General features: G+C 65.8%; 2 protein-coding genes across 2 annotated transcripts; one reads left to right on the top strand and one right to left on the bottom strand.

Annotated features, from left to right (window-relative positions):
• Nucleotides 1–544: 544 nt before the first annotated feature.
• Nucleotides 545–6,766, bottom strand: LOC142363099 (tumor necrosis factor ligand superfamily member 10-like). Its single transcript, XM_075435388.1, has 5 exons — nt 6,502–6,766; nt 2,887–3,033; nt 2,601–2,637; nt 2,202–2,309; nt 545–1,958 (listed from the first exon to the last, which is right to left on the bottom strand). The coding sequence occupies exons 1-5, from the start codon at nt 6,745–6,747 to the stop codon at nt 1,516–1,518; spliced, it is 981 nt and encodes a 326-aa protein (XP_075291503.1). The 5' UTR covers nt 6,748–6,766; the 3' UTR covers nt 545–1,515.
• Nucleotides 6,767–14,351: 7,585 nt separating this feature from the next.
• LOC142363100 (junctional adhesion molecule A-like) lies at nt 14,352–20,642 on the top strand. The gene is made up of 6 exons (XM_075435389.1): nt 14,352–14,706; nt 15,624–15,953; nt 16,056–16,325; nt 16,499–16,558; nt 17,445–17,496; nt 19,222–20,642. The coding sequence occupies exons 1-6, from the start codon at nt 14,601–14,603 to the stop codon at nt 19,232–19,234; spliced, it is 831 nt and encodes a 276-aa protein (XP_075291504.1). The 5' UTR covers nt 14,352–14,600; the 3' UTR covers nt 19,235–20,642.
• The last annotated feature ends 2,449 nt before the right edge of the window (nt 20,643–23,091 follow it).

The following is a 23,091-nucleotide window of genomic DNA, read 5'->3' as shown; positions in this document are numbered from 1 at the left end:
AGCCCTGCCTGGGCGCGACGCGGTGGGGAACGAGCCCATCTCGGCACCCTGGGGTCCGGCTGGGCTTGGTGACCCCGGAGTGGAGACAGGAGGAGCAGCACCGGCATCCCCGGGCAGCTGGGCCAGGTGTGAGGAAGAGGAGCGGGCGGTGGAGCTGCCCAAGGGTGAGGCTGTGGAGCGGGAGCCGCGTCCCTGGGAACGCCGCGGCGAGCTGCAAGACGAGGCAGGACGCGGCTCTCGCCTGCAGCCTTCGCTGGCTCCGTCTGCGGCTCCCAGGGCCAGAACTCCTGGGAACCAGCCCCCTTCCCTCGGCACCCCTGGCACCGCACCTGGGCTGCTCCGCCGCCGGCATCACCGGGCCGGCACGGCAGGACCCCGCTCGGCGGGCACGGGAGCGTGGCGGGGGGCTGCGGCAGGGGAGAAGGGGTCTGTCCCGCACCCCGGGCTGCTGCACCGTGCCGGCGGACCCCGGGACCTGGCCCTGCACCTGGTCCCACAGCCCCGCGGCTTCTGGGGTGCCTGAGCCAAGGAGGTGCGAGCGCGGTGCTGGAGTACAGGCTTTATTTAAACCGGCACGGAGAGCCCCCCAACCCCGCCGCCATGCCGGTGGGAAGGGTGCTGGTGTCCCGTCCGTACACAGCAGCGGTTTTAACGTGACACAGAGGGGATGCGGGGAACTGGGAGAGGGGGCTGCGTCCCAGCCACCCTGACCGCGCTCTGCCCTGCTTGAGCCCCCCTTCTGCACCCGACGTGGCCCCCGGCCCCGGTGCTGCCGCCGCTGGGGCTCGCCCAGAGGTTTAATCCTGCGGGTCGGCCGTTGCCGGGGCTGAGGACGTGAGCTGCGCCGGCCCGGCAGCCCTGCGAGGACCAGAAAGCCCCAGGAACGCAACGCGCGGTCGGCAGCGAAGGGGAGGTGCGGTGGCAGGCACCCAGGCTGGTCCGGCGCGGCTCGGCTCGGTGACTGCTCCAGCGCCGCAGCCCTGCTCACCGACCGCCCCGCAGCCCCTTGCTGCCGTCGCTCCCGGGCTCCGTTAGCCCGGGCTCAAACTCCTTCCCCGACGCGGACGCTGGGCCTGCCTGGTGCCCGCGGGCTGTGCCCTGCTGTCCCCCTGCGCCCGCTGCCGACCCTGGCTCGGGGGTCCCCGCAGCGCTGCCGGACGCGGGGCCGGGCTGGCAGGGGGTCACCCTGCCCCGCGGACGCTGCGGCTTGCGGAGGGGTCCCCGGTGCCTCCCCTGGTGCCAGCGGCTCTGCTCAGGCGGGAGCCGGGGCGGCGATGTCCCACCGGGGCTGGGATGTCCCCTCCACGCAGCTCTTCCATGGCCCTCGCAGACCCTTCCCGGCTCCACGGCTTCCTCCCGGCTGGACGGCGTCGAGCCCCTCGGGGCAGCCCCTCCGTGCCCTCCTCCGGCGCCGCAGGGGACAACGCGTGCCGGCACGGACCCGTGCCGCTGGGTGGTCCGGTTGGAAGGTCCGCAGCCACGCCAGAGAGCCGGCAGGGAGCGGGGAGGCGGCCATCACAGGTCGAGCCGGAAGGCCCCGAAGTAGCTGGCCGCTGCGTCGTTGTAGTCGATGGCCAAGGAGGAGACGGAGACAAAGAGCTCATCGCCGGCCTTCAGCTCGAACAGCCCCCCCTGGTAGAGAGCGTGGAGGCCGTAGTCCGCCTCGGGCGCCCAGCACTTGGTGCCCACCCCTTTGAGCAGGAGGATGGGCTGGCTGTAGGACGTCTTCCAGTTGATGCACTGGACGAGCTGGGGGACGGAGGCGCGGGCGCTGGCCCCGTCGCTGGGGTAGCGGAAGTAGATCTGCGAGTAGACGTAGTACTTGCCCGCCTGGTTGACCCGCAGCCGGCCGTCCCGGTAGGTGATGTTCTGCAGGTGGGAGTGGATGGTGCTGTCTTCCCAGCGGGAGATGGCGTGGCGGCAGGACTGGGAGAGGTTCCCGAAGCGCCGGGAGTTGCCTGGGGAGGAGGGAGGGTCAGCGGGGGGGAGCGAGGTGCTCAGGGCCAGGAGAAAGGGGGGGTGAGGGCGGGCTCCAACTCTCTCCCACTGTCTTGGAGGGATGGAGAAGGTGGTCTTGGACTGGACGGGAGAAACATCTTCCCGTCTGCCACCGAACGCGCCGTCCCACCCTAGTCCCTGCCCATGGGCGAGCTCCTTCCCCCGTCCCCTCCCCGGCGACGCCGTGGGGCTCCCCGACTCACCGTTCTGGGCCAGGCTCTGCGGGCGGAGGGTGAGGTGGGCCGAGGGCTTGCCGGCCGTTCTGGGAGGACCCTGCCCGTCCGAGGCGTTGGCGTGGCTCCGGCGAGCCTCTGCGAGGAAAGGGACAGGGGCTGCGGGGCACAGAGCGTGGGGCCCGAGCGAGCGAGCGGGGCCGTGCCCCGCTGGCGCGGCGCAGAGGCGGGGTGGTTGGCGATGGAAGGCTCTGGTCAATCATTACCCGACGTCTCCGCGCTGTCCCCCTGCGGCCCTGGCTCCGGGCGGACGGACACGGCCGTCCCTCTGACCCGCTCCCCGCGGACGCGTGCCCTTCGCCGGCGGGACGGCTCCGGCTCTGCCCTCTCCCCTCTCCCACCCCGTGCCGGCACGCCGGAGGGACTCACCCTTCACCGTGCTCCTGCGGATAACGTTCTCCGTCACCTGAGCCGTTGGAGAAGAGAAACAGCCCCACGGTTAACGGCGAAACGGGCTCTTCCCCCCGCGCCCCAGCTCCTCTCCGCTCTTCCAAGCCTTCACGGCTTTGCCTTTCACGCTACGGCTCCGGGCTCCTCCGCTCCCCGCTTAAACCATCCCTCTGCCACCCCTCCGCGGAGACCGGTGGGGAAACTGAGGCAGGCGGGAGCTCTCCCATCCTGCCCCGGTCCCCAGCGCCGGTGGGTCTGGGCTCACCGTGGCCACGTAGGCTTTGATGGTGTTGGCCAGCTTGAGGCAGGACTCGCTGCTGATGGTCTCCTCCAGGCTGGAGCCCTCCTGCTGCTGGTTGATGCCCTGCAGACAGCGCAGCTCCTCCCCGCTGCCCGGCGCCTGGGCCTTCAGCTGCGGCAGAAACACCCCGCGGCCCCGCGTCAAAGCGGGCAGGAGAACCCCGAGCTGCCCCAACGCCGGAGCCGGTGCCGCTGGGATGCCAGCGTGGGCGGGAGGTGGGTGCTGGGAGGGTGCGTGGGTCCCACGCTCCGTCAGAAATCTGCTTTTGCGAGCCGGACCGGTGAAGTTTCACCCTGTCCTCCTGTGATCCCTGGCAGGCGCGACCCTCGCTCATCCCTGCCTCTTCGGGAAGCGCAACGGAGCCAGCGCCGAGCGCGAGGAGGAGGAGGAGGAGACACTCGGGGACCTTCTCAAGCTGCAGAGCGCCAGGTAAAGGACAGCAGCCCAGATTTCCCTTTCTCCTTCGCCCTCTCCTGCCTTGCCCCGGGGAACGGGGCTCCTCCAGCGGTGCCACCCAGCCGTCGCCTCCAGCGACGATCGCCGCTCCCGGGGCAGCCTTGGCTGCGGGCGGCTCTTCGGGCGGCTCTTCGTGCTTCCCCCGCCGCCGAGCCAAACCGGGGGGCTGCAAAACCAGCTCCCCCCCCGCCGAGCCGTGCTGGCCAGAGCTGGGACCCCAGCGCTGGCGGACGCTTCCCAGCCGGCGCCTGGGCCGTGGTTTGGGCTGGGAAGCCTCCCCTCCACGTGCTGCGGCGAGCTGCCCGTGCTGGGCTGTCCCCGGGCTCAGCGCCGGCTGTGGCGTCGCGGCGGGGGGGGGACAGACTACGGGGGGTATCACCACGCCGTGCTGCTGCCTAGGGCTGGGGAAACTGAGGCACGGATGGGATGGCCACCCTGCAATCGGCATGCCAGGAGCTGGCGATGAACACCGGCACCTTGACCGTCCTGCCCTTACTGCCCGGGTCGGACCCCAGGACGGGGTCCCCGGGCCCGGCCACGTTGTCACCCAGGGCTTGGCCACCTCCAGCACCCTACACTAATTACTAATTACGGCGCGTGCCCATATCACCAGGGCCAGCCCTCACCCAGTGACCAGTCCCGGTGAGGTGGTGGCACGTTCCCAGCAGCGGCGTGGGGACCGCAGCCATGTGCCTCGTCCCTCCGGGTCCCGACAACCGCCTGGCGCTGACCCCTCGCGCTAATTGCCTTGATTAAGGCTCGCTGCGCCGGGCCGCGTGTGCCAGGCAGCTCTCTCTTGGCGGGGGAACCGCTCCGCCTGCCTGCTCCGTCTCCCTCCTGGGGACCTTGCGCTGGGCGGGCTGTTTAAATTCAGGAAAAAGTGGGAAAGTTCTGTAAAGCGGGAGGGCAGGAAGCTCCCTGTGTGAGGGGCGAGGGCAGTCGGGCCGAGCAGGGAGAGGGAGGTTCTCCTTCCCCTCTGCTCTGCCCTGGGGAGGCCCCATCTGCAGTGCTGGGTCCAGTGCTGGGCTCCCCAGTTCAAGAAAGATGAGGAGCTACTGGAGAGAGCCCAGCGGAGGGCTACGAGGATGAGGAGGGGACTGGAGCATCTCTCCTACGAGGAGAGGCTGAGGGAGCTGGGCTTGTTCAGCCTGGAGAAGAGAAGGCTGAGAGGGGACCTTCGAAATGCCTCTAAATATCTGCAGGGTGGGGGTCAGGAGGATGGGCCCAGACTCTTTCCAGTGGTGCCCAGCGACAGGACAAGGGGCAACGGGCACAAACTGAAGCAGAGGAAGCTCCAGCTGAACCCGAGGAAGAACTTCTTCCCTCTGAGGGTGACGGAGCCCTGGAACAGGCTGCCCAGGGAGGCTGTGGAGTCTCCTTCTCTGGAGATATTCCAGCCCCGCCTGGCCGCGGTGCTGTGCAGCCTGCTCTGGGTGACCCTGCTTGGGCAGGGGGTTGGGCTGGGTGACCCACAGAGGTCCCTGCCAACCCCTGCCATGCTGGGATTCTGTGATTCAGCGACCCCAGAGACGCGGGGCTCGGACTCCCTCTCCCCAGCACAGCTCCCACGCAGGGATCCAGGGACCAGCCTCCGAAATGGGCCCAAAGAGGTCGGTTTAAGCGGCTCTCTCCTCCCTTGGGCCCTTCCCCGGGGCCCTGTCGCCGCCTTCCCCTCCACTCCCGGAGCCTTTCCCGTGCAGCCCTCGCAGCGGGTGCCCGCTGGGCTCTGGGGATGCAGACACAGCCCCGGCCGGCTCCAAGGGATGCTCCGCTGGGCACCAGCCACGCTCGTCCTCCCGCACCCCGGGCCAGGGCGTCTTCCTTTTTTTCCCCGCCTCTGCTGCGGTTTCGTGCGATGCTTGGCCCGGAGGGACCCCGTTCCCGACGAGCTCGGCTTCCTCGGGGATGCCGCCTTCCATCGGGGCCGCCTGGCAGCCCCCCGTCTCCCTCTCCCCACAGCAAAGGTCCCTCCTGGTGGGTGTTTTCCCGTCCCTGACCCTCTTGCTGCCGGGGGGGGGGGCCTGAATCAGCTGCTGGCGGGGGTCCGGGGGCAGGATCTGGCCTGTCCCGTCCCAGTTTGGGAAGGGTTTGGCACGAGGGGCACCGCGGGGGGGTGGGAATGGCTGGATCCCAGCGCGGTTCTTAGGTGCCATTCAGCCGCAGCTGCTGGGGGGGGGAGGTTTAGAGGGGGGGGTCCCCAGCCAGGCCACTTCCAGCATCCTGGAACGGGGGTTCGGGGGGTTCAACGGGCACGGAGCGTGAGTGGGGCGGCAGTGGGAGGGGACGGGGGGACAGGGAGTGGGGACTGGGGGTGAACGGCGCCCAGGGCGGCTCCCCCCATCCCGAACCGGAGCTGCAAACCCTGATGGGACCCCAGGGCAGGGCCCCCCCCGAGTGCGGACCCTCAGCTCCAGACGGAGCTCAGGACAAAGGCTGCTCCTCTCCACATCTGGAGGGACAAAGGCTGCTCCTCTCCACATCTGGAGCCGCGGCTCTGGGCGGAGCCGGGGGCAGTGTCCAACACCCCCCCCCCCCCCCCCCCCCGGCCTCCACATCTGGATCCGCGGTTCCCAGGGGAGCCCGGCTCCGTGCCCCCCCCCCCCCCCCGGCCTCCACATCTGGATCCACCGTTCGCAGGGGAGCTGGGGGCAGTCTCCCCCCCGCAGCCACATCTGGATCTGCGTGTCCCAGGGCAGCTGGGAGCTGTGCCCCCCCCCCCCCCCCCCCAGTCTGGATCCACGGTTCCCAGTGGAGCCCGGGACAGTGCCCCCCCCCCCCCATCTGGATCCGCGGTTCCCAGGGGAGCTGGGGGCAGTGCCCCCCCCCACATCTGGATCCAGGGTTCCCAGGGGAGCTGGGGGCAGTGCCCCCCCCCACATCTGGATCCGCGGTTGCCAGAGGAGGTGGGGGCAGTGTCCCCCCCGCCCCACATCTGGATCCAGGGTTCCCAGGGGAGCTGGGGGCAGCCCCCTCCCGCCCCACATCTGGACCCGCGCCGGGGCAGCCGTCGGGTCTCCCGGGGGTGCCTCCCCCGCTTTGTTCCCGGCTCCCCGGCTCCCCGGGGGGGGCTGGGTGGTCGGTCGGGGAGGGGGGGGGGGTCGCAGGGGGAAGCCGCGGGCTCACCTTGGAGATGGCCATGGTGAAGTAGACGAAGAGGCCGGTGGTGGAGGCGATCTGCAGGGCCAGGATGGCCATGACGGCCACGCTGCCCCAGAGCGGCCCGCACCGCCCCCCCCGCCGCCCCCCGCCCGCCCCGGGGCCCGCCGCGGGACAGGGCCCGGGCCCGGGGCCGTCCGGCAGCATCGGGGCCCCCGAGCCGCCGCTGTCGGAGCGCAGGTACTGCCCGGGGCCAGGCTGCTGCGGGGCCATGGCCGCGCTGCGCGGGGCCGCCGGGGGCGGGGCCGGGGGCGGGGCCTCCCCGCCGGGGGGGGTCGGGACCCGGGGGCTGCGGGAGGGGCGGGGCCGGGGGCGGGGAGAGGGGCGGGGCCTCCTCCGCGGGGGTGAAGGGGGGTCGGGACCCGGGGGCTGAGGGAGGCGGGCGGGGGGAGCGGGGTTGAGTGGCAGGGACATCCCGCATGAGCAGGGACATCTCTCACGGGCAGGGACATCTCCCACGGGCAGGGACATCTCGCATGAGCAGGGACATCACCCACGGGCAGGGACATCTCCCACGGGCAGGGACATCTCCTGTGAGCAGGGACATCACCCACGGGCAGGGACATCTCCCACGGGCAGGGACATCACCCACGGGCAGGAACATCTCCCACAGGCAGGGACATCACCCACGGGCAGGGACAACTCCTGTGAGCAGGGACATCTCCCACGGGCAGGGACATCTTGCATGAGCAGGGACATCTCCTGTGAGCAGGGACATCACCCACGGGCAGGGACATCTCCCACGGGCAGGGACATCTCCCACCAGCCCAGGGTGCTCAGAGCTCCATCCAACCTGGCCTTGAACCCTGCCAGGGAGGGGGCAGCCACAGCTTCTCTGGGCAGCCTGGGCCAGGGCCTCACCACCCTCATGGTGAGGAATTTCCTCCTAATATCTCATCTCAATCTGCCCTCTTTTAGCTAAGAGCCATTCCCCCTTGTCCTGTCACTGCACCCCCTTGTGAAAAGCCCCTCTCCATCCTTCCTGCAGCCCCTCCAGGCACTGGCAGCTGCTCTAAGGTCCCCCCGGAGCCTTCTCTCCTCCAGGCTGAGCATCCCCAGCTCCCCCAGCCCGTCCTGGTCTCAGCACTTCGCTGTCCCCAAGCCCGGTTTCATCCCCCGGTTCCACGAGCGGAGGAGCCTCGCCAGAGGCCGCCGCGACCTCCCCGACGCGGGGCGGTGGGTGACCGGTCACCTCATCTGCTTTCATTGCTGCCCACCGCCCTTTGCTGTCACCCACTCTCGCTGTGGGAAGGGGCTACTGGGGGCTGCTCAAGGGACGCGGGTGGGATAAACGCTGTCCCCTGCGCCACCGAGCTGTGTCAGCCAGGATGCTCCCGAGACAGGGGGGTCTGCCAGGCAAAAGCGTCTGCCAAGCCCACGGGTGGTTTTTTTGGGGTGGAGCTGCTGGAGAGCAGCTCTGTGGAGAGGGACTGGGAGTGCTGGGGGATGACAGGGTGACCATGAGCCAGCAGCGTGCCCTGGGTGCCAAGAAGGCCAATGGGATCCTGGGGTGCATAAGGAGGAGTGTGGCCAGCAGGGCGAGGGAGGTTCTCCTCCCCCTCTGCTCTGCCCTGGGGAGGCCCCATCTGCAGTGCTGTGTCCAGTGCTGGGCTCCCCAGTTCAAGAAAGATGAGGAGCTACTGGAGAGAGCCCAGCGCAGGGCTACGAGGATGAGGAGGGGACTGGAGCATCTCTCCTACGAGGAGAGGCTGAGGGAGCTGGGCTTGTTCAGCCTGGAGAAGAGAAGGCTGCGAGGGGACCTTCGAAATGCCTCTAAATATCTGCAGGGTGGGGGTCAGGAGGACAGGGCCAGACTCTTTCCAGTGGTGCCCAGCGACAGGACAAGGGGCAACGGGCACAAACTGAAGCAGAGGAAGCTCCAGCTGAACACGGGGAAGAACTTCTTCACTCTGAGGGTGACGGAGCCCTGGCCCAGGCTGCCCAGGGAGGCTGTGGAGTCTCCTTCTCTGGAGATATTCCAGACCTGCCTGGACGCGGTGCTGTGCAGCCTGCTCTGGGTGACCCTGCTTGGGCAGGGGGTTGGGCTGGGTGACCACAGAGGTCCCTGCCAACCCCTGCCATTCTGGGATTCTGTGATGCTGTGATTCTGTGAGCTCCTGCTGTCGCTGGAGGTGAGCTTGAAGACTCCAAGGGCTCGGTGGCCAGGGGGCTGCTCTCCGTGCCGTGGGGACAGGAGGTTTGTGGAGCAGCCAAGCCCGTGAGCGAGGGCAGGACCAGCCCTGGAACTGCGCAGAGAAAAACTGGGCGGCAGCCAGACGAAAAAAAACCACCACCCGCCTGCTGATTCTGGCTGAGGAGTTGTTTTTCACTTTGAATGTTTCCTGGTCCGTGCTCCGGGGCGGCCGGGTCAGCGGAGCCTGGAAATGGGTTTCCTCGGGGCTCCGCGGTGCCGAGCAAGTGCGGGAGAGCCGGAGCAGGCGCCTTGCCGGGGTCTCGCCGGCGTAGTCGGCGCGGGGCTGGGCTCTGGGATGCCCGGGCAGGGAGCACCGGGGCGGAGGTGCCAGTTTGCGTGCCTGGGGTTGCCCAGCTTGCCCCTTGGACTAGATGACCCACAGAGGTCCCTTCCAACCCCTACCATTCTTGGATTCGCTGCGGGCAGGGTGGCCGAATGTGCGACGTGGCCGTGTCGCTCTCCCCGTGCTTTGCGGGCGGCGGAGCGTGCGGGGTCGGGGGGCTCAGCCTGGGCTGGACCCCTCGCCGCGGGGCTGGCGACGCGGCGTCCCTCCCGGCTCACGGGAGCCCAGCGCCGGTGCCAGGGCTCGGCTCCCCGCGGCTGCTGCTCTGGCAGCTGGTGATTTCCAGCGTGTGTTGGCTTCGCGGGCTCCGGCCGGGAAGCAGCAGCCCCCCGGGAGGGGAAATCACGGCGTGCCACTCAGGAAGGCCCTCCCCAGCCTCCCCGCTGCGCTCCTGCAGGCGTTGCTCTTCAGATCAATTCCTCTGATGATTTTTTTTGGGGGGAAAAACCCTTTTCCACACCGTACTGCCAGGGCTCGACGGGGAGGTGGGTGCTTCGGCGCCGGGTCAGCTCGCCTTCCCCGGCCGGGACCCCCGTGCCGGGCTCTGCCCTGGCCCCCTTGCTTCGCTCCCGGGAATGCGGAGAATGGTGGAAGCCGTGGCGGGGGACCGGCTTCAACGAAGCCGTGCTTGGAGCTGACTCAGAGCTTCCCACCACAGGTTTCCTGCTGGCTCAGCGCTTTTTCGTGCCTTCCCACCGCCCCCTCCCCAGAACTCTCCCGCTCCCTGGGAGGATGCTGAGACGCGTTCGCTGCCCGCAGAGCTGCGAGAGGCCCCTTCCCCTTCTCGGGGCAGCTCACGGCAGAAGCTCGTGCTCGCTGCCAGGTTGTATCCCAGCAGAAACGCTCTTTCGGGGTGAAACCTTGCTCTTCTGGGTTGATGGAGGCCCGGCTTTGGCTGAGCCATGCTGAGGGGCTGCCAGTTCCGTACTGAGGGGCTGCGAGGGGGGCACAGCAGCCGTGGGGACCCAGCCTCTCCCCCCCTACCCAAGCCCACAGCCTTTATCTGCCCATCAGGTCACTCCCTGCCCAGCATTTGCTTGTCCCCGCTGTCACAGGGGATGGAGACCATCTCTGCTGTCACAGGGGATGGAGACTGTCCCTGCTGTCACAGGGGATGGAGACCATCCCCACCATCACAGGGGATGGAGACCATCTCTGCTGTCACAGGGGATGGAGACTGTCCCTGCTGTCACAGGAGATGGAGACCATCCCCACCATCACAGGGGATGGAGACCATCTCTGCTGTCACAGGGGATGGAGACCATCCCTGCTGTCACAAGGGATGGAGACCATCCCTGCTGTCACAAGGGATGGAGACCACCTCTGCTGTCACAGGGGATGGAGAACATCCCCACTGTCACAGGGGATGGAGACCGTCCCTGCTGTCATAGGGATTGGAGACCATCCCTGCTATCACAGGGGATGGAGACCATCTCTGCTGTCATAGGGCATGGAGACTGTCCCTGCTGTCACAGGGGATGGAGACCATCCCTGCTGTCATAGGGGTTGGAGACCATCCCCACTGTCACAGGGGATGGAGACCATCCCCGGGGCAGGCTGCATCAGGCCATCTCCCGAGCTGGGCTGGGTGTAGGGCTGAGGCTGGAGGGACTGGTGGCCACCCCGAATGGGGCAGGACGGGTTGGCTTGGGTGGGCACAAGCTGGCCCTCGCTGCCTGGAGCTGTGCTGGAGAGCTGGTGTGTGTGGCCTCCTGCGAAGGGGCTGGCTCGGCTTCTCCCCTCGCCCGGCGCAGCTCAGCCCCGGGACCCATCGCTGCACCCTGGGGGGATGTCTCCGTCCCGGGGCTGCTCCCGCCGTCCCCGAGCTGTAAGCTGGGACACGACGCCTGGCTGCTCCCGGGCTGCCGAGGGTGAAAGGGAGCTCCGGGTTGTTTTTGACTCAGCGCTCGGGTTTTGCAACCTCCTGGCAAAGCAGAGGATCAAAAGAGAAAAAAAAAAAGGAGGAAAAAGCAGAGCCAGAGCCCAGCTCAGCCGGGGGCCGGGTGCATCAGCAGCGGGTGGGGGCCAGCCGTGCCCCCCAGCCCCGACCTCCGCAGCCCCTTGCCCCAGTTCTCCTGCCCCGACCTCCGCAGCCCCCTGCCCCGGTTCTCCTGCCCCGACCTCCGTAGCCCCCTGCCCCGGTTCTCCTGCCCCGACCTCCGCAGCCCCCTGCCCCGGTTCTCCTGCCAGGCAGCTGCCCCTGCTCTCGCCCTCGCCATGGGATGGGGGGACAGCCCGGCAGCCCCTCCGTGTCCCGCCACCCCCCATGCTGCCCACGGCTCCCCGTGGCACGGGGATGCAGCCGTCCCGCCAAAGGGATGCGCTGAGGGGAGAGGGCTCGGGGTGCGGGGACGGGTGGACAGAAAGGCGTCCGTGGTCTCGGCCAAACGTGGTGGGAAGCCAAGTGCCGGGAGGGGGGCACGGCTGGCCACCAAAACGCCCTCGGTCCCGCTCCTGTCCCAGACGTGGGCCTGGGAAGGGCTGTTTCCGTGACGCTCGGCTCGTTGGCAGCTTCCGGGCTTCAAGGTCTCCATGACCAGGCTGCCCAGAAGCTGTGCCCCGAGCAGCTTTGTCCCCCCCCACCTGTCCGGAGCTGCGGGCTGGCGGGAGATGCTCGACGCCACGAGCGCCGGGACATGACCGCGGCGGTGCCGGGGAGGGCTCAGGCGCGGGGCAGCTCCGCCATGGCGGCTTCCCTCCTGCCCTCCTGCCTTCGCTCCCTGCAGCCGCATGCGGGGAAGGAACTGGCTCCCCAAAAAGCGAACTGGGGGGGGCAGCGAGCTACGTGGCAGAGCTGCTGGGCTCTCCGGCAAACGCCCGCCGACGTCTGACCTGCGAGCCAGCTTTGCGCCGTCGGCCCGCGCAGCTTCTCCTCCCGTTCCGCTCCGCGTCCCGGCTGCTCCGCCAGCTCCGGGATGCTCCGGGAGCGTCCCAGCAGAGCTCCCCGGCGAGGGCTGGGGGAGGCTGGAGCTGCTCCCCGCTGCTGCCTGTGCCCCTGACGCGCAGGGTCGGTGGCTGCTGCCCGCGAGACCCCCCCGGGCTGCTGCTGGAAGGGGCTGGGGACGTCTTCTTGGTGGTCCCTGCTGCCCAGGTACGGCTGGAGATGTCCCCTCCCGGCACGGGCAGCGGGCGAAGGATGCTGTGCTGGGAGAAGCGGGGTTCCCGGGGTGCGGGGAGGCAGCCCCCGCCGTGCCATGCCCAGGGAGCCGAGGCAGTGGGCAGGCTGGGCAGAGGGTCCCGGGCCTCAGCATCGCTGGGTCCCTGCCCGCGGAACCCCGGCCGGCCTCTCCTGGGGCCCCCAGCAGCACCTTCCGCTTGGAGAAGACGCAGGAAAAGGAGAGAGTGAAATGAAGTGAAAGAATGAAATGAAGCGAAATGAAACGGAATGAAGTGAAACGAAAAGAAAGGAGTGGAAATGAAAGGAAAGGAAAGGAAATGAAATGAAAGAATGAAAAGAATTGAAAGCAGGAAATCAGATGGAATGAAATGAAATGAAAGAATGAAACGAATGAAATGAAATGAAAGGAAAAGTGAAATAATGAAAGGATGAAAATAAATTGAAAGAAGAAAAAGAAATGAAAGGAAAAATGAAAGAATGAAAATAAATGAAAGGACAGAAAGAAACAAAAGCAGCAAATGAAATGGAATGGAATGAAGTGAAAGAATGAAATGAAATAGAAAGAAAAATGAAATAATGGATAATGAAATGAAACAAAAGAATGAAAATAAATGAAATGAAAGAATGAAAATGGATGAAAGGGAAGACTGGAGGTCCCGGAGCCCGGCCAGGCTGAGCCCTGGGCCCTCAGACCCTGCCTGAGCTCCGGTCTAGCTGTGCCCCCCTCCAGCCCCGCTAGAGCCGTGCCCCTGCCTGACCCCCTCCGGATGTGGCACTTGGGGACATGGTTTAGCAGGCGTGGGGGTGATGGGTGACGGTTGGACTTGATCTGAGAGGTGATTTCCAGCCTTAATGGTTCTGTGGTTCTGTGGTAAGACTGGGTCTACCCCCGTGAAGCCACAGCTGGGCGAGCTTCCCTGGGAGGGACGTGGAGCCCTGACGCTGCCGACCCAGCAGCTCCCAGTGTAACCAGTGCCAGAGTGGGACTGCTGGCTCCTGAGACACGCACGCCCTGCCAGGCTCCCGGGGGAGATGGAGGGAGCCTTCTCCAGGCCGGGCTCCCTCATCCCATCTCTCCCGCTTGCCTCCGACGACCGACCTCCTCGCTCCCTCTCGCGAGGCGGCTCTCTCGCCAGCCAACCCGGGACAGACATCTCGATGGCTGCGTGGAGGCCCTGCCCGCCTGCCCTGGGAGCACCGCAACGTGGCTGCTGTCGCCCCGGCGCAGTGTCTCCCCTCCGAGGAGGGGTGGGTGGCAAAGCCCCTCTGCTCCCGGGGGTAGGGACGCCGGCCAGCCCCCGTGGGACCAGCAGCTCGTGCGCCAGGCTGCTGACGGAGGTTTCCTCCTCCATCCCCAGGGCGGTGGGAACGGCACCCGCACCGCAGCGATGCCGGGGGTCCGGCGCCGCTCTCCCCGTGTGCAGGACCTCTCCTGGAGCACCTCTCCTGCGAGGACAGGCTGAGGGAGCTGGGGATGCTCAGCCTGGAGGAGAGAAGGCTCCGGGGGGACCTTAGAGCAGCTGCCAGTGCCTGGAGGGGCTACAGGAAGGGTGGAGAGGGGCTTTTCACAAGGGGGTGCAGTGATAGGACAAGGGGGAACGGCTCTAAGCTAAAAGAGGGCAGATTTAGATTAGATATTAGGAGGAAATTCTTCCCCATGAGAGTGGTGAAACCCTGGCCCAGGCTGCCCAGAGAAGCTGTGGCTGCCCCCTCCCTGGCAGGGTTCAAGGCCAGGTTGGATGGAGCTCTGAGCACCCTGGGCTGGTGGGAGATGTCCCTGCTCCTGGCAGGGGGGCTGGAACCAGGTGAGCTTTAAGGTCCCTTCCAACCCAAACCGTTCTGGGATTCTGTGATTCGTGACCCGGGCTCGGAGATGCGCCGGGCTCCAGGCACCGCGCCGCAGGTCGCAGCTTTTCCAAGCGCCCCAAGCCAGACGGGGACAGCGGTGGGGAAGCCGGGCCCTCGGAGTGTCCCCACAGCCCCCCGCCCGGGGGGAGGGGAGGGGAGGGGAGGGGAGAGGGAAGGATAGTGAAGGGGAGAGGAGGAGGGGGGGGAGGAAGGGCGGGGAGAAGAGGAGGGGAGGGGAGGAGGGGAGGGGAGGGAGAAGAAGGAGAGGGGAGGGGAAGAGAAGAAAGGGGAGTGTAGGGAATGAGAGAGGAGGGGAGGAGGGGGGAGGAGAAGAGGGGAGGAAAAGAAGAGCGAGGAGGAGCAGAGGAGGAAGAGGAGGGGAAGAGGCGAGGAAGAGAGGTTTGGAAGCGGGGCCGGGCCGGGCTGGGGGGGGCAGAAGCCGAGCCCCCGGCCCCTCCCGTCCCCCCCCCAGGGTCAGGGTCACCCCGGGGGCCACAGGTACCCCCCCCCGGCCCGTACCCCCGGTGCTCCGCGCCGGAGCCGCCCCCGCCCCGGCCCCACAGATGTTGCCTCCCTCCCCCACCCCCCTCCTCCTCCTCTCCTTCCTCCTCCTCCTCCTCCTCCTCCTCGGCTGCCCCGGCAGCTCGGCAGCCGGCGGGGGGGTCACAGGCAAGTCTCTGGCACCGGGGGGGGGAATACCGGGGTGCGGGGGTCCTGGGGCTGGCACCGCGTGTTGCGGGGCGTTGCGGGGCGTTGCGGTGCCTTGGGAGGAGCTGGACCCTCTCCCGGGGCTGGGGGGGGCCGCGGGGGCTTTTCCCTGGCTCCTTTTCGCGGGTCCCAGGCGCGGGCACTGCTTCACCCCCGTCTTTTCCCCGGCCGAAAGCTTTTCGGGGAGGGTCGGGAAGGGGGCTGGGGGCTTTCCCGGCGGCGATCCGACGGGAAAGCGCTGTCCGTGGCGAGGGCTCCCGCCGCCCAGTCCCACCCCGGCGAGCCAGACCCCGGGGTTCGGGCGAGGGACCCCAAGGGAGCTGGCACGCAGCCGCCGGGACCCGCTGCTTCTCCGCCTCGCTGCGCGAAGCCAGAAATCATTCGGCCCCTGGCACCCTTTTTGCGAAAAGCCAAGAAATAATTCAATCCCCAGCGCCGCTGTTTGCGAAAAGCCAGAAATTATTCGGTCCCTAGCGCTGCTGGCAGCGAAAAGCCAGAAATTATTCGGTCCCCAGTGCTGCTGTTTGTGAAAAGCCAGAAATTATTCGGTCCCCAGCGCTGCTGGCAGCGAAAAGCCAAGAAATAACTCGGTCCCCAGTGCTGCTGGCAGCGAAAAGCCAAGAAATAATTCGGTCCCCGGCGCTGCTGGCAGCGAAAAGCCAGAAATTATTCAGTCCCCGGCACCACTGTTTGTGAAAAGCCAGAAATAATTCAGCCCCTGGCGCTGCTGTTTGCGAAAAGCCAGAAATCATTCGATCCCCGGCGCTGCTGGCGGCATGAAGCCGGGGATAATTCAGTCCCCAGCTCTGCTGGCGACATGAAGCTGGGGATAATTCGGTGCCCGGCGGCCGCAGAGTGAGACCCCGTCTCTTCCTCAGCCCGCACGCTCTCCCCGTGCTACGCCGCGGCGCTGGGGCCGGCGTCGGGGCAGTTGGTCTCGGCCGCGGGCTGCACCGTGCTCTTGACGGCGCCGAGGCTGAACGCCAGCCGGGTCGTCGCCTGGGAGTACAAAACGGGCTGGGAGGAAGGGGCCGTCGTCAGCTACGCTTTCGGCCGACCCGCCAACACGTCTCGGCCCTACAAGAACCGCACCAGGTTCAACGAGACAGATTTCTCGCTGCGGATCGCGCTGCGGCGGGGAGACGGGCGGCTCTACCGGTTCCGCTCCGAGTCGGAGGCCACGGGCTGGTTCCAGCTGCGCGTCGTGGGTGAGCGGGGAGAGAGCGAGCCCGCGGCCGCGGGGCTCGAGTCGCTGCCGGGGGACGGTGCCTCAGGTCTGGATGCTGACAGTCCCCCCCCATCTGTCCCAGAACCGCTGTCCGAGCCGGAAATCGTGGGCAACTCGTCGGTGAAGGCGGGAGGCAGCACCAAGCTGGTTTGCAACGTCCTGGAGGGGAAGGCGGACTCGTACCGGTGGAAGAAAAACGGGGAGCTGCTGCTGGGCAGCGACCACATCCGGTTTGTGGACAACAGCACCCTGTGCATCGTTAAAGCGACGATGAACGACAGCGGCTACTACGCGTGCGAGGTCCGCAACGAGGTCAGCCAGAACGAAACCTCCTTCCTGCTCCACGTCCAGAGTAAGTGGGGATTTCGGGATTTCCTCCTAATGCCCTGCGAAAGAAACGGGGGAAATGCCCCCCAAAAAACCCGTGTCCCCGCGCCGAGCGTGACCGCCCGGGTTAGGGGCAGGGTGTGGGTGGGGGGCTCGGCTGGGTCTGGCTGCAGGGGCCGTGCATCCTCTCCTTCGCAGACGCGGCGAACGTGGTGCTGCCGGTGGCCCTGGCGTGCGTTGTCGTCGGCTCGCTGGCGGGTGAGTGCTGGGGCTGGCTCTTCCCCCCGGCTTTTGGGTGGGGGGTGCTGGGTGCTGAAAGGGACGGGCTGGGAGGGTCCGGGCTGGCCGGTGTGGCACGGCCCCGCTGGGACCTGGGTTTCCCACCCAGGCATCCTGCGGCCGGGCGCTGGGGCTTTGTCGCTGCCGTCGTTCCGCGCAGGGCATCCCCATCCCAGGAGGTGTTTTTTGTCCTCCGTTGCATTCCCTCGGCTCCCTGCTCCCAGATGTGGGAGTGAAGGTCGTCGTGAAAATCCCTCCTGAGACCCCAGAGCAGGCGGGAGGTTAGACTTTACTGTCCTCATCGGGGTCAAACCCCCCCGGAGTCCGATGGGCGCTGGGGGATGTCGCACATCCCTGCTGGGGTGAGAGCTCCGAGCCCCCCCCGACAGGTTCTGCCCATGCTGCCTCACTCCGTGGGCTCGCTTTTCCTCCTTTTTTGGAGCTGGAGAGCATATTAATTCTCAGATTGCCAACTGCAAACTTGGAGCAGGGGCGGGGGGGAAAAAAACCCCAGAGGAACTCCCAAGTCTGAACTTGAGAAGAGGGTCTGGCAGCTGAACAGAGCAGTAGGAGGCTCTCCCGAGGTGATTTACGAGCGTGTTTTGCTGTTGCACCAAGTTTTCAGGCTTTTCCTGTGAAAAGCCTCCGGGCGCTGGGTAGGTGCTGGCAGAGCTCATCGGCGTGCTCCGGCTCTCGTCGTCCCCGGGTCGGTACCTGCGGGGCGGCGAGGGGAGGGCCGGGCTGGTTCCCTCCAGACCCCGAGCGCCCACCCTGCCTCGGGGAGCCCGGGTTTCCCAGCCGAGCGTTGTCATCTGAACACGGTCTCTAGGGCCTTTAACAGCGACGTCGACTCATTTCTCCCCAGGTGTCTTCGTCTGGTGCAGGAGCAGGGACCGCCCGTGTCTCGGCGGCTGTAGGTAAGATGCCCCCAGCCCCTCTCTTGCTCCTCCGGCCGTAGCTACGAGCCAGAATTCACCCTTGGCTGGAACCGGGTCAGCCGGACAAGCGGGAGGGCTCGGGGTCCTGCGCCAGCCTCTCCTTGCAGATGTAAGAGGCAGCCAAGGGGTTGCTTTCCCTGCTCCGGGGCTCAAAGGATTTGCTGTCCCCCCCTGTTTAGTCCCCACTGGGATTTGCTCTGGCAGTGTCCGTGCTTCCCCCACCCAGAGCCTGGTGCCGCTGGTTATCTCCTCGCAGCTCCTCCTGGTCCCTCATCCCTTTGCTCCATCCCCTGCTCCCCCCCTGCGCTGGCTTTCTAGTGCCCGTTGCGCGTTTTCTGAAGGCGGGTGTACTGGGATGGGGGCTGGTGGTCCTGTCCCAGTTCCTCCCGTTGCACAAACAGCCAAAAACGCACGCTGTGTTTTCTGGGAGAGCGGAATCTTACCCGGAGGGGCATTGCTCAGCTTCTCCGGAGCACGTCTGGGGCTCAGAGGGGGATCTGGCTGCCGGTAATGCTTCTCAGATGGGCGTAAGCCGGGATGCGTCAGATGCCGAGGGTGTGCAGAGCCGCTCCGAAACGCGCTCCGTAATGGGTGGGTTGTTCCTGAATTCCCCAAAGGGCTCCAGAGGCTTCTGGGAAGTGAGCGATTCTCAAAACCTGCTCAGAGCTTGCTCACTCTACGCAACCACAAAAACCTCAAGCTGTTTGTCTGAAGCTTCCTGGAGGGTGAGGACCAGGGTGGGATTCTCCAAGGATGGGAAACCCCACCCCGCGTTGCGGCCGGTTGAAAATCAGAGCGCTGTCGGTTGCCTTGGGCAGCCAGCTCGCAGGTAACTCCCCCCAGGGAGAAACTGGCTGAGGTAGCTCCTGAAATTTGGAGTAGAGTGCCAGTCCAGAGCTTCTCCTCTGGACCAGGATACCTGGATGTCCTGGTGGACAACAGGTTGACCAGGAGCCAGCAGCGACCCCTGGTTGCCAAGAAAGCTAACGGGATCCTGGGATGCATTCAGAGGAGTGTGGCCAGCAGGGCGAGGGAGGTTCTCCTCCCCCTCTGCTCTGCCCTGGGGAGGCCCCATCTGCAGTGCTGTGTCCAGTTCAAGAAAGATGAGGAGCTACTGGAGAGAGCCCAGCGGAGGGCTACGAGGATGAGGAGGGGACTGGAGCATCTCTCCTACGAGGAGAGGCTGAGGGAGCTGGGCTTGTTCAGCCTGGAGAAGAGAAGGCTGAGAGGGGACCTTAGAAATGCCTCTAAATATCTGCAGGGTGGGGGTCAGGAAGACAGGGCCAGACTCTTTCCAGGGGTGCCCAGCGACAGGTCAAGGGGCAATGGGCACAAACTGAAGCAGAGGAAGCTCCAGCTGAACATGAGGAAGAACTTCTTCCCTCTGAGGGTGACGGAGCCCTGGCCCAGGCTGCCCAGGGAGGCTGGGGAGTCTCCTTCTCTGGAGATATTCCAGCCCCGCCTGGCCGCGGTGCTGTGCAGCCTGCTCTGGGTGACCCTGCTTGGGCAGGGGGTTGGGCTGGGTGACCCCCAGAGGTCCCTGCCAACCCCGACCATTCTGTGATTCTGGGATTCTCAGCACTGCCGCCGCCGGCATGGACACCCTGCCGCTGCCCGAGGGTCCAGCGGGGGTCTGGGTGAGCGGCAGACGGGGGACCCGCGCCCTGCAGATGGCCAGGCTGGAGACCTCTCTTCTCCTTGCAGGTGGAGAGCCTGAGCGGCTGCGCGCCTACTGCTGTCCCCGATGGTGCTGGTGCCGGGTGCCCTGGCCGTCTGCTGCTGTCCCAGCCTCTTCTGGCCTCGCCTCTGGGTTGCTCAAGCTGCTGAACCTCGCAGACGTTTTTTCATAAACCACCGGCTCGGACCGTTCCTGCATCGTCCTGCCCTTCCCCAGGGCCCCTTGCACATCCCTGGGGCGAGGTGGGCATGGCTGTGCCCGGAGACCCCCGGCTGCTGCTGAGCTCCAGACCTCCTGAGCTCTCCTGGCCTCCTCGGGGGGCTGCGTGGGGCTAGGGCTTGCGGGTGGGCTGGGTGAGCCCCTGTCCCCGGGCAGTGCCGCGGTGGCAGCCCCCGAGCCCCTCACTGTGCCCTCCCAGACTCGCCCGGGAAGCTCGGATGCTGCTGCCCTGGGCTTGCTGCTCGCGCTGGCCCTCGGGAGGAGGAAGAAGAGCGGGATTTTGCTGTGGTGTCTGGGAGATGAGTGGAGCCGGTGGAAGGTGGCAGGGGACGGAGGAGCTTGTCCTTCCCTCTTGCTGCTCGCGTGGGTGATGGTGGGCTTGGTTGGGTTGGCACGGCCAGGGCAGCCCCGCTTGCAGCCCCTGCCCCGTTGCCTCCCTGCCCCGTGCTGCTCCTGCGGAGCTCTGCTGGGCTTTGCTTGTGGAGGGGACATTGTTGGCCATTGCTTGGCCTGGAGGCACGATGGGCATCTTCAGCCTGGAGAAAACTTGATGCTCTCCCAGGAAGGTGCTGGACCCCACAAAGTGCCTTGCCGACCCTCAGGCCGGGGGGTTTGCACCCATCTTGAGTTCTGACGGGGGTCCAGCACCCTGTCAGAGCCGGTGCCCAGCACCTCTGCCGGGGCGGGCGTTTTGGGTGCCCCGCAGAGCGACGGGATGGTCGCTCCTGTCCCGGAGCAGCTGAGGGCTTGGGGGCCTGTCCTCGCTCCTCGTCGATGTCGGCACGCGGAGAGCGGGGAGGACAGACGTTTCTGTTGCTTGGCTCTCATGTGTAGAGCGGCTTCTGCAGCACAGGGCTTTCCCGGCCTGCGAGCAGGGGGTTCCCCTCTCCCCAGAGCTGTCCCTCCTCTTCGGAGAGCGGAGTCGCACCCGGGAGAGGCTCGGGTCGTGTCCCACGGTGCAGCCCTCAGCCCGGGGCTCCGTGCTGCAGTTAGAGCCTTCAAGCAGAGCGGTTTGGGTGTAGTAAACTAGTTTTCAACCTCAGTTTTCAGCTGCAGTGCAGGTTGTCGGGTTCCCCGCTGCACTTGCAGGCGTAAAACAGGGGAAACCACAGGTTTTACAAAAAATACTTTTCTGCACTTTTCAGGGAGTTGTAGAGCATTTTGGAGATGTTGTGGATTTTTTTATTTAATGTCTGTTGCTGCTAATAAAAGTGCGTGCGTTATCCCAGTGGGTATTGTCGTGATCTTCAGGGGTGGGAAATAACCCCTCGGGGGTCTCTGAAGCCTGCGGTAGCGGAGGGACGTGCTCCCCGCTGCCGGACCCTGCGCGGGCTTCAGGCTCCGGCGGTGGCTTGCAGCCGGTGGCAGAGCTCGGAGACGCTGGGTTTGCCCCCGACACCCGGCTCTGCGCTCGGGGGGGTCTGCTGCTCCTGCTGTGGGGCTCCTGTGTCCCCATCCCCCCTCCACGGCGGTCGCGGCTTGCGGGGCTGAGCTGGGGTTAAACCCAACCCGACAGCTGTGCTCTGAAGCCGGGTGAGGATATTTTTAACCTGCGTCAGTTCCCTGAGTCACCGGGACCTGGCAGGCGGCCGCCCTGGCACGGCCGGCAGCCCTGGGGACAGCGGGACCTGCAAGAAGATGGCACCCGAGCGAGAAGGGGTCGGGGACGTCGCTGGGCTTCGCCCTCTGGGTGCCTTTTGGGAAGCTTTCAGCGCTGAGGTTCATCGGGTGGCCTTCGTACGGGGGTTTCTGCGTGGCGGCTGTGTTTGCAGTCAGCAAAGCCTCCTCCAGGCGGTCGGAGATGCCTTTGTGCGATGTGGCGGCTGCATCTGGCGGGGGAAAAGAGCTTTGGGAAAGCTGGGAAGAACACACGGAGTTTAAATGTGCCCCGAGTAAACAGGTCTCTGCGTTTGTGTACCGGAGCACGGCAGACGCACTGGGATGTACCTGCGGAAGAGACGCTGCCAGTGTCCATCTCGTCCTCGTGCCTTCGTGCCCTCCCTCCCTCCCTCGTGTCTCTTCCCCTCCCCGGGAAGCCTTGGCAGCTGAACGCGCTGTACGCCCGATTAGCAAAGCTGTTAGTGAAAGACTCTGGAGCTCCATCATTTTGCTGTAGCAGGATGGGCAAAACCGGGCTCGGCGCTGGTCCCCGGCAGCAGCAGCGTTTAGCCGCGCTTGGGTTGGCCGAGCAAACCAGTTACCACTGGTGAAGCAGGCATGCGTTCCCAGTTACCGCAGGACTGCTCCCAGAACGGCAGCGGGGTGTGAGCGTTTCAAGCGACGGCCAAAATTACCGCAGCGAAAGTAGCAAGTGCCTGTGTATCTGCGTATCGGTGTTAGAAGTATGTATATCTGTGATTAATTTCCTATACGAACACCCGTATAGATGTGTTATTTGAGGGCTTCAAAAGTGATCCGAGGGCTGGAGCACCTCTCCTATGAGGACAGGCTGAGAGAGTTGGGCTTGTTCAGCCTGGAGAGGAGAAGGCTGCGGGGAGACCTGGCTGCAGCCTTTCAGTACTTAAAGGGAGCCGATAGGAAAGATGGGGACAATCTGTTTAGTAGAGACAGCAGTGACAGGACGAGGGGTAATGGTTTTAAACTAAAACAGGGTAGGTTTAGGCTGGATATAAGGAAGAAATTCTTCACAATGAGGGTGGTGAAACACTGGAACAGGTTGCCCAGAGAGGCGGTGGAGGCCCCATCCCTGGAAACATTCAAGCCCAGGTTGGACAGGGCTCTGAGCACCCTGATCTAGTTAGCAGTGTCCCTGCTCGCTGCGGGGGGGTTGGACTAGATGACCTCTGGGGGTCCCTTCCGACCCAAAACTTTCTATGATTCTGTGATTCTATGTTACCACCACGGCGCTCGTCAGCCCGCTCCCAGGAGCGAGGCCAGTTGGTGATGGATGAAGCCTCCATGCCCGGATGGTCCGCGTCAGGGAACCCGGAGCCAGGCGAGGGCTCGGAGCAGCCTGGGCTGGTGGCAGGGGTCCTTGCCCGCGGGGGGGTTGGAACTGGGCGATCTACAAAGTCCCTTCCGACCCAACCCATTCTGTGGTCCCCTGGCGCGGGGCCCGTCTCGTGTAGGGAAATTCTTGCAGGGGGAGGCTCTGTTTTGGGTGGAAAGGGAGTAATTTTTATACTGGAGCGACAAGAGAGGGCGTCAGACACCGCTTCTTGGAGCAGAGGTTTCCGTTGCACCTGGAGCAGCCCAGGGACGATGATGATTTCTGTTTTTCTCGGACCAGTTTTTGCTTTCCCGGGCCATTTCTCTCTTCTTCCAGCTGAAGCAGCCAGTACCTGTCGCCGGTTCCTGCTTTCCCAGACTGTCTGCACCTTTGGTGACGAGTCCTCCCCTGTGCAGACGCTGAGTTTGTGGTTGCTGTTTCTTGGCTCTGTGGTTGTCGGGGGTATCTCGGGCTGTCGCAGGGTCTCGGTACCCAGCTGCACTCCTCGAAGATGCTGCTGGTCCCCGGGCTGGCAGTGCCCGGGCCAGCAGACGTCTTCTGCTGCCAGCGTTTTGGCAGGCACTTCTGTCAGTGTTTTTTCCTGTTAATGCCTTTATGGCTTTATGCTTACACACAGCCAGCCCCTTTTACCCACCTCCTCTCTACCCCTGCCCCACCTATCCCTTAATAAGTTTTGCACAGTGCCACATCCCCCCTCGAATATCCC

This window comes from Opisthocomus hoazin, chromosome 14 (genome assembly GCF_030867145.1).
Source record: "Opisthocomus hoazin isolate bOpiHoa1 chromosome 14, bOpiHoa1.hap1, whole genome shotgun sequence".
NCBI classification, from domain to species: Eukaryota; Metazoa; Chordata; class Aves; order Opisthocomiformes; family Opisthocomidae; genus Opisthocomus; species Opisthocomus hoazin.
This window is presented reverse-complemented; position numbering and strand designations above follow the sequence as displayed.

What these genes read in the sequence shown, in the direction of transcription:
- LOC142363100 (XM_075435389.1), top strand. Translation starts at nt 14,601, where the DNA reads ATGTTGCCTCCCTCCCCCACCCCCCTCCTCCTCCTCTCCTTCCTCCTC. An exon ending in GTTCCAGCTGCGCGTCGTGG is followed by an intron (nt 15,954 to 16,055) that starts GTGAGCGGGGAG and finishes CATCTGTCCCAG; the next exon opens with AACCGCTGTCCGAGCCGGAA. An exon ending in TGTCGTCGGCTCGCTGGCGG is followed by an intron (nt 16,559 to 17,444) that starts GTGAGTGCTGGG and finishes ATTTCTCCCCAG; the next exon opens with GTGTCTTCGTCTGGTGCAGG.
- LOC142363099 (XM_075435388.1), bottom strand. Translation starts at nt 6,747, where the DNA reads ATGGCCCCGCAGCAGCCTGGCCCCGGGCAGTACCTGCGCTCCGACAGC. An exon ending in TCAAAGCCTACGTGGCCACG is followed by an intron (nt 2,638 to 2,886) that starts GTGAGCCCAGAC and finishes CCAACGGCTCAG; the next exon opens with GTGACGGAGAACGTTATCCG. An exon ending in CCGCAGGAGCACGGTGAAGG is followed by an intron (nt 2,310 to 2,600) that starts GTGAGTCCCTCC and finishes CTTTCCTCGCAG; the next exon opens with AGGCTCGCCGGAGCCACGCC.